The sequence below is a fragment of the Glycine max genome, chromosome 8 (genome assembly GCF_000004515.6).
Source record: "Glycine max cultivar Williams 82 chromosome 8, Glycine_max_v4.0, whole genome shotgun sequence".
NCBI classification, from domain to species: domain Eukaryota; kingdom Viridiplantae; phylum Streptophyta; class Magnoliopsida; order Fabales; family Fabaceae; genus Glycine; species Glycine max.
This window is the reverse complement of record NC_038244.2, coordinates 22,584,376-22,594,439: the sequence shown is the minus strand read 5'-3', so window position 1 is coordinate 22,594,439 and position 10,064 is coordinate 22,584,376. Positions and strand designations below refer to the sequence as shown.

At 34.7% G+C, this 10,064-nt stretch overlaps 1 protein-coding gene across 1 annotated transcript; it reads left to right on the top strand.

Moving 5' to 3' along the window:
* The first annotated feature begins 3,179 nt into the window (after positions 1-3,179).
* On the top strand, positions 3,180-3,796 carry LOC100797343 (uncharacterized). Its single transcript, NM_001254169.3, has one exon. The coding sequence runs from the start codon at positions 3,220-3,222 to the stop codon at positions 3,598-3,600; it is 381 nt and encodes a 126-aa protein (NP_001241098.1). The 5' UTR covers positions 3,180-3,219; the 3' UTR covers positions 3,601-3,796.
* Positions 3,797-10,064: the final 6,268 nt, after the last annotated feature.

Genomic DNA, 10,064 nt, shown 5'->3' with positions numbered 1-10,064 from the left:
AAAATCTTATTAACTGAAAACTTATCTATAAATTTAATTATGAAATTTATCCAAATAACTTATGAAAAAGATCTTAAGTAATTTTTGTAAATTTAAATAAATTCTTTTAAAAATACTTCCATTTCTAGAGTCTAAATTAAAGTTTACATTTGCCATAAGAAAAAAAGAAAGGAATTGACAAACATATATAAAGATTGGTTAATATACTTAGATATATAAATTGAGAAGTTTTTGGAGAAAGTTGTTTTAAATGTTAATATAGACTCAGATTCTCCTGCTGCGTGTGCTCAAACACTTCTTCCGGGTGCTTCTGTTTTTTAGCCCTTTATTTGCTTTGTTTTAAGTTTTCACACAATCACACACTGTACCGAAAAAGACTCAAATTCACAGCAGACTCTATATGCGGCAACATATTCACAATTTAAATTTAAATATTTATTTATTAAAGTTTAAACTATTTAACATTTTGAAATTCGTGATACTCATTCATGATAAATATACTCCCAAAGTAAAAATCTTGGTCAATATAGAACATGTTTGATTTGGTGGTGGAAGCCGAGAATTGCGTACTTTACGTGAAAATCATATAAGGTGTTGCTTCGAAGACACCGCGAAAAAACAAAAAAAAAAAAAACAATCGATTTTGGACAGTCCACCGCCACCCTAAACACCCACTATATATCTAGTCCTCTTGCCACTTTCAAAGTTGACTTTAGAACCTCTTTTTGTATAATCGTATTGTATTTTTGTTTTTTGCTGAATTTATAATCGTATTGTATATGCACGATAGGATAGAAAAGAAAAATGCATAATGGAGGAGAATATTATATTATTAATCCAAGAGATATAAACTACAATTTTTTATAAATAAAAAACCGTACATCTAATAGGGCCCCCACTTCTACAGTTACTCTACTCAAAACAAAGGGAACATGAAGGAATTTCCTTTTATTATATCTAGATCTCATTTTTTTATTTTATTAATTTTTGCTTTGAATTTAGTTTGTCCACTACAAGGAACCCTTTATTTTAATGTAGACTTTAGAGCTTGAAATGCTAGCTAAAGCCTTAAGCATATAACGTCATCTCTAATATTCTTCATCAACAAAACCTGAATTTTAGACAAAGTAAAATCCAAATTATGAAGGGAATTGGGATGGCAAGTATCTAATTCCTGCACCCTTTCATCTAATGAAGCGTTCCATTTATATCAAAGAACCGTTCATGGCAATGCTTTAAAGTATTGGAAGTATATGTTACTTTATTTTATCATTGTGATTTATAAAATGGAAATGTGTCACTTTATTTCACCATCAAGAATCACACGGTTCCTATGTTTAAAGTTGATAGTGGAATATTTTCACGATAATGAAACTTCAGGGAAGAAGCAAGAGAGGGTAATTGCTATTAGTTGGACAACATTCTGGCCGTTTTTTTTCCAAATTCATGAAGGCTTCGATTTTTCGCATGATTATTGGTCACACTTACATTCACAAACAAATTAAGAGGATGTTATGTTCACGTCAACTTTGCAACTAGCACAGTGTAAGCCTGTGTCATGGTTGAGTAGACATTTAGAACATGAGTGATATAATGCCCTTGTAACATGTTACTGATAAAAGTTAATTTCAATAATTTGCCTTTGTTTACTCCCTAGTCCTTATCCTGATTCGTCACCCATCTAGATGCCTCTACAGATGAGGAGTTTCTAATGCCCTTTACCATATTTTGGCTAGAAATTAAAAGCTGCTGTCTTTTGCATTCTGAGCCATTTAAAGCAAAAAAAATATATATATATATTGGCTTGCATGTGAGTAGGTAAAGACTAGAGGAAAAAAATGTGGAGAAATTTTAATTTTACCCTGATTGTGGTATTATTATTGCAAAACTCTTTCGCTTTTTTTCTTCTTCCTTGTTTGGTATACTTAAATTCATTCAACTATTAGTGCAGTATTAAAATTCTTTTTTTTATTCATAAAATTGAACATATATTAAAGTATTTATAATACTTATAAGTCATGCTTAATCAACTAGATTAGATCCCTTGATATATTAAAATCCTTTGATTTCTAAAGATGCCATGGCAATTCTCAAAACTAAGGGAATTTAAGTTCATGTTGAGAAATATTTGCATATTATGTTTTGTATAATTTTGATTTTATAGATTTTTTATTTATTTAAGATCATAAATGTCTTTTACATAAAGACAATTTTATTTGAAATAAATAATATTACTATAAATAATAAAACTCTCATTTTAAGTATTAATTGAAATTAAGTTTGAAGAAAATTAATGTTAAAATAAATTATCTAAGAAATAAGTTTATAATATAAGAATAATATTTTCCACCCATAGAAAAAAATGGTTTACAATCACATTTTCCTGATTGAAACATAAATCAAAAGTTTTTCTAAACAAGTTTGAAAACGACACTCTTTGTGGGGGAGCTGCAGCCGAGTGCTTAGGTGCTGCAAAAACAACACCAAATTCTGACATGAAGCAATAAAACACTGTTAACTTTGTTGAAAAACCGACGAATAGTAATGTACTATTCGTGTGACGTTAATCTTCTTAGTCAATCCTAATATGAGAGTGTAGACACAGCAGTCCAGTTATAAGGCTGACAAGTTATTAATAAATATTTATATATTTAAATTTTAATGATAATATTATTATTTCTTTATCAAGTTACAAATACCTACTTATTAACTAATAATGAATTATGTATAAACGATGAATTATCTATAATTTATTAGATTATTTATAAATAATAAATTATCTATTAATTATTTTACAAATTATAAATTATCTACCATCCAATACTATAATTATAGGTTTTCTCTCACTTTTCAATTCATTGTCAGGGTCTTCTATTTTACATTGTCAGGGTATTCTTCTAAGAAAGAATACATATAGTCCAACATGTGAAATTATAGAACACATACATATTGCGTCTAGTCTCACATCAATCAAATCTAGATTTCAGTAACAACAAGTAATAAACAATCTTACTACTTATCCCCGAACTAGTGTAATAATTTCACTCCTCACATCGTCTCCATGAAGCATCTAGCAAAGCACAAAAAGGAATCTTCCTCAATGCCCAAAAGGGTACTTTCGTAAACCAAAATTTATCAATTGTACTATAAATTTCATAACCACCATCTCACTTAAATTCACTTCCATCAAAAGAGAGATAAAGAGAGAGAGAGAGAGAAATGAGAGCAATAAAGAGTGTACCAACATCATCTCCAGTGAGTGGCAGTGGGATTAATATATGGAAGTCTCCAATTCCTTACTTGTTTGGAGGCTTAGCAGTGATGCTGGCTATCATATCTATGGCATTGGTGATCCTTGTTTGCTCCTACAGAAAACGTGATTCTCAGTCATCATCATCATCATCTGAAGTTGATCAAGAAGAAATTAAATCACAAGCAATGTCCAAGAACTTAGAGACAAACTCGGAGCCTGAGGTTCTTGTCATAATGGCTGGGAATCACAACCCCACATACCTTGCCAAACCAATCACTTCTTCTTCTTCAATTTACTGCACTTGTGGGGCTCAAACAAACCCTTCTTCATCCTCATCCACTGAGTGAAGGCTAACCAAATAACAATATCTCAAGATCAACAAAATTTTGCTCTACTCTGGCAGTTTTCTTCCTTTTCAATTTTCATATTCCTCTGGTTTTGTGAGAGCACGGAATGTGATCACTGAAGATGAGTGCTTACTCTTTTTTTTTTGACAATTTTGCTTTTTCATAATGAAATGATCTCGCGGCTTATAATTAATTAATTATTAGACTTTATATTGTTACATATATTTTGCTACTAGTTATGCTTTTCATTTCTTTAATTTCTTACACCATATATATATATATATATATATGACCAAGTTTCTTTCAACGGTAACGTTAAGATTTTTGGCGTTTTTGCGGCCGCACCGTCAAAGTTTTGGAGTCTCTCCATAACTTTATTGGCTGCATTAATTTGTCTACAATCACGTACGAACGAAGTAACTGTGACTGCAATTTAAGTCAATGGACTTTAATTTAATGCTGAAATTAATCTCCATAGTATATTAAGCGTAGCATTGAAGGAAACTGGAAATTAAACTGAAAAGTGAAAACAAGAAACGGTAGAGAAACAAAGACACCACCAACCACCCCACGAAAGAGCTACATCATTTTTCGTATTCTTTTTTTCCCAATGCCATCTTTAAGTCATGCCTGGGAATTGCATTCTGTTGAACACAGTCCATGAGTTAAAAAAAGGAGAGGGTATATATTGGCTTGTCACTTAACACAAAATAAATTGTTTTATCTGTTAGACAAGCTTTCTATCTTTCTTTCCACCTTTTTCTTTTGTGTTTCAGTGTAGCATATGATTCTATTTATTTCTGAGTTAATAAAGTTCTCAGAGGCGAACGAGGGGTGCCATGAAACGCAGAAGTGTGTGTACTTGGACGCAAAAGCCAGAAGAATTAAAGTGGGGCATCACCAAATAACCAAATACAAACAATGTTTGGTGCTCTTTCACGAAAATGAACATTCCAAATATAATATATAGAGAGATAAAAGGATTGAGAACAACTTTTTGGTGGGTTAGTGATCAAATAACAATAAATATACAAATAAACCATTTTCTCATTCATTTTTTTATATCTATTGAAATTTAACTCAGTTAATTAAATAATTATTCTAAACTTTTGATATTTGAATTTGATTTTTATAAATAATTTTTTAATCTTTATCATATCCCATGTATCTATTGGGTTTTATCTTTTCTATTTTCTTTTCATCGATCTCTTTTTCTTTCACCCATATACTAATAGCATGTTTGAAGAAAACACGTTACAAATAAAAGAATCATATTTTGAATGAGAAAATTATAATTATTAACTTTTGAAAATCACATTCAAAACATAAAAAATCAAATTTTTAAAAGAAATCAGCATATGACAATCTTTTTTTTTATTAACAAATATTAATTGTTAGTTTATTAATTTTTTTAAATAAAAGATATCAAACTTACGATCTTTTTTTCCTTCTTCTTCTTAAATCTTAAGAACCCAACCAATCTTATATAAATTAAAAGCATGATAGCGTATGATGTAGAACTATATAATAATTTGTCCGATTTAGAGATATATGAATTTCCATGCTCATCAAAATAATCAGCGGCTAGCATTGAAGTCCCTAAACCCATCAAATTCACGTAGGAAAGTGATATAGGATAACACAGCATCTAGGCATGTGGAAGTGGAGCCCTTTTGTTTCTTAAGCTACGTGGCCTTCACTTTGTAGGAGCCACAAAGATTTGGTACTAATCTTCAAAAGGGGCAGCGGCGAAACGCACATGTTTTTCCCTTTTTTCGTTACTTAATACAACACAAAGTGGTTTTTTTGTTGTGTTATCCTGCACTATGTTGTCAAAAAACTATCATCTTTTGGATAACCGTGACAATTTTATAACTAGTATCCACATTTTAAATATGATTCTCGCGAAACCGTCTTTAAAACCTGAAAATGACAACAATTTTTAGAAAAATCGTCATTGTTTTGGAGTATTTAAAGACGATTTCACAAAAATTGTCTTTGAAATGTGGGTAATTTCATTTTTGCTTCACTCGCGTCGTGTCCTTTGTTTGATTTCCCTCAAATCTCTTACCCCTTCTAGGCCAGGTTCGTATTCAAACCTTCTTTCCAAATCAGTCCTTGTTCATTTCATTTGTGGTGCTCTTGGCACAATGGTCTAATCTGGAGGAGGGGATTATATTCCGCGCTGAGGATTTGTGCTTGTGGGCTAGGGTGAATATTGCAGACTAGCAGATGTAGGGGTCGACAATCGTTCAGACTTGATAAAGGTTGTCACGGCATTGCAGACCTCCTTTTCAATTGAGCTTCCCCCGCTCGGAGTAGCATCTAGCTCCTGGGTTTGTTTGCTTACTTGCCTTCCACTTTGACTTCCACTAGACCTAAAGAGAGATCATCCAATGGCGTAGATTAAGACTATTGGATTTGAACCAATGACTCTCGAAAGCAATACTCTAACCACTGAATTAAGTATGTCATTTATCAACCCCACATCCAAAAAAAAGTCACTTCGCTCACTCTGACACCATCAATTTGCGCCTATCTCACTCCGTCAGGTCACTCTGCCTTTGGCAGGGTCGCCATCGTCGCTTTGTCACCATTGAAGGCACCATCATCATCGTCGTCGTGGGGTCATGAGGGAATATTGTAGTGGTGCATCTGATACGTGTCTACTTCAATTTCATTGGGAGACATGATGAAAAGGATCTTGAGTTTGGCTGGTGATGGAAGAATTAGAACTTTGTTGCAGAACAAAAGACAAAATGTCTTCATGAAATTTAACATTCCGAGAAATCATAATTTTTCCAGAAGCAAGGTTGTTGAGCTTATATCCTTTAGCACCCAGAGGATAGCCAATAAAGACAGTAGGTTCAGCTCGTGGACTGAATTTATGCCTAGCATGTTGTGGAGTGTTGGCATAACATAAAGAACCAAAAACCTTAAAAATGTTGTAGTCAGGTTCTTTAAGATACAATACTTGATAAGGGCTCTGTTTTTGTAAAACAGGAGTAGGAATTCTGTTGATAATGTAAGTAGCTGTCAAAATGCAATCTCCCCAAAATTCTAGTGGAACTTTAGATTGAAACATAAGAGAACGGGCTACATTGAGAAGATGTTGGTGTTTTCTTTTAGTCACTGAATTCTATATAAGTGTGTAAGGACATGAAAATTGATGTAAAGTGCCTTCATTAGCTAAAAATTTAGTCAACAAAAATTCCTTTGCATTATCACTTTGAAAGCATTTTATGGTTTTGCCAAATTGAGTTTTGATAAGTTTGAAATTTTTTTGAATGCAAACAGAAGCTTGATCTTTTGATTTTAGTAAAAAAAAAAAAAAACCCTTGTAAATCTGCTATGATCGTCAACAAAAGTAAAAAAGTAATTATAATTGTCATAAGTAACAATATGAAAAGGTCCCTAAAGATCACAATGAACCAGATCAAAACAAGAATCAGCCATTTTATGATTGTTAGGAAAAGAGAGGAATTTTTGTTTAGCTAGAGGACATATACAACAATCTTGGCAAGAAAAAATACTAGGTAAATTGATACTTTTATTAGAAATAAGCAATCTAAGAACAGCGTCAGATAAATGTCCTAATCTAGAGTGTCATTTGTGTATAATAAGATTGGGATCATTGTAAGTATGAATATTAGCAATAGTATGATGAGATGAATTGATTAAAAAACTAGTTGACTTATTATGTGAATCGTGGAGAATGTAAAGACCATCCAAGGTGCTACCTTGGCCAATCTCCTTCGAATTTAGTGGATCATGTGTGTCAAAACAGGAATAATCAAAAGAAATCTTGGTCCCATTAAACTTAGTTAGAGAACTTACAGAGAGAAGATTGACCTTAAAATCTAGTATAAACAGGACTTTATGAAGAGTAATATGATTATTTAGTTTAACAGAACCAATGGCCTTTACTTCAACAACATTTCTAGTGGGAAGGTAAACAAATTGGTTATTTAAATGACTAAAGCATATATTATTATCCAAAGAACATGTGATATGAGTAGTAGCCCCGGAATTGACTATCCAAATTGAGGAATTGTCATTATTTGGATAGGTGGTGAAGGCCAAATTTTTAAAAAAAGAAAAGGTCAACTTACCAGGTGTTGATGAGGATGTAGAATTAGGCTGTTGTGATGAAGCAGCAAGAGCTACCTGACGTTGAAGAAGTGTGAGAAGTTGATCGTATTGAGCTTGTGTTAGTTGCATGGGACCATCTGACGTGAGATTATCATTGGAAGCAGTGACTTGATTAACAACAGAGGTGGATTTCTTGTAGGCTGCAGGGTAGTCGTGTTTCTTGTAGCATTTGGATTCTGTGTGGCCAAGCATTTTACAGTGGCTGCATTTGGGGCGTTCTCTTTTTGTGGAACCAGATTGTGGAGGTTTGGGAGAGGGTGGTGGAACAGCAAAAGCAACTGATGAAGGTGGTTGAGAAAGAGTGCCAAGTTCTTGACGTTTTTCTTCTTGAACCACAAGGGAGAAAACGCGACTAATGGAAGGAAGAAGATTCATAAGCAAGATTTGGCCACTGATTTGAGAATAATTGTCATCCGGGCCCATCAAGAAAGACATAACATGTTCAGAATGAAGATAATCCAATAGGGGTTTGAATCCTTCACATGTACATGAGTGAGGGGGTTGGAAATCACTCAATTCTTCCCAAAGAGACTTGATCTTGGCAAAGTATTGGTTGATGGACATGGAACCTTGAGTGCAAGAGAAAATGGCTTTCTTCAATTGGAAAACTCGAGGCCTATTATGTTGTCGATAACAGGAGTTTAAATCATCCCATAAGATTGTTGTTGTGGATGAGTAGATAACACTAGTAGCAATTTCTTTATTAACAGAGTTGATATTAAAGAATGTATCGTGCCATAGAGAGAGAATGAAAAATGTAAAACACGTGAAGATGACCAAATACTGCATTAAGCTTTATTGATGCATTTATTATGTACTTATATCTGTTGCAGAGTTGCAGAGGAAAGAGAAGCGCTTAGTGTTTTAGTTAGTTACATTTGAAACTAACTTCTAACATCTTTTCTAACTAACTAACAGATTTCTAACTGAAGAATGAGCTTCTGCTAAGACCCCCCCTCAAGCTGGGAATGGATGTTCATCATTCCCAGCTTGGAACATAAGCCTTGAAAGATAGCAGGAGTGAGAGGCTTCGTGAAGATGTCCGCAAGCTGCATTGAAGAAGAAACGGGAAGAAGTTTCAACAGGCCTGCGTTTACTTTGTCGCGCACGATATGGCAGTCGATCTCGATGTGTTTGGTACGTTCGTGGAAGACTGGATTTGAAGCTATTTGAATGGCAGATTGGTTGTCACAGTAGAGTGTTGCAGGTTGAAGAAAGGATACCCGGAAGTCTTGAAGAAGATAGCTCAACCATTAAAGTTCACATGTAGTTGAAGCCAAGGCCCGATACTCTGCCTCGGAGGAACTGCGAGATACCGTGGATTGCTTCTTGGACCATCATGAAACGAGAGAATCACCCAGGTAAACGGAAAATCCAGTGATGGAGCATCGTGTGTCGCGGCAGCCTGCCCAATCGGAGTCACTGAATGCTTTAAGAGTGAGGTTACCATGAGCAACAAAGAAAATGCCTGAACTAGGAGAACCTTTGAGATATCGTAAGATTCGAAAGGCAGCCTGAGAATGTGTACTAGTTGGGTTTTCCATATACTGACTTAGTTGTTGAACTGTATGAGCAATATCGGGTCGGGTGTTCGTGAGATATATGAGGCGACCGATTAAACGTCTGTATGAAGAAGCAGAAGTTTCGGATAATGGCGTGCCCATGGAAGCGCTTAATCCGGGTAGAGTATTCCATGGGAGTAGAGGCAGGTCGGGAACCAAGCATGCCTGAGTCTGATAGAATGTCTAGGACATATTTACGCTGGCATAAGTGTATGCCGTGACTTGAGCGAGAAACCTCGAGTCCGAGGAAGAATTTCAGAAGACCAAGGTCCTTGATGCTGAAGGTTTGATCAAGAAGCTGGGTAAAATGAGTGATATACTCGAGGTTATCTCCTGCTAAGATGATATCATCAACATAAACAAGGATAGCTGTTACAGTGTTATCATTGTGAGAATATAAGAAAAGCGAGTGATCAGCTGAAGATTGACGAAAGCCTTGGGAGAGCAGGAACGATGAAAGTCGTGTGAACCATTGCCTACTTGCTTGTTTGAGGCCATACAAAGAACGTTGAAGACGGCAGACGAGGTTGGGGTTATCTACAGCCAATCCAGGTGGAGGTTTCATATAAACTTCTTCATTGAGATCCCTGTGGAGGAAAGCATTGTTGACATCGAGTTGTCTAAGGTGCCATTTACGAAGAGCAGCAAGGGCTAGAAGCATGCGGACAGTGGTGAGCTTGGCCACGGGGAAAAAAGTATCGAGAAAATCCAAGCCTTCCTGTTGAGTGTATCCTTTGGCGACTAGTCGCG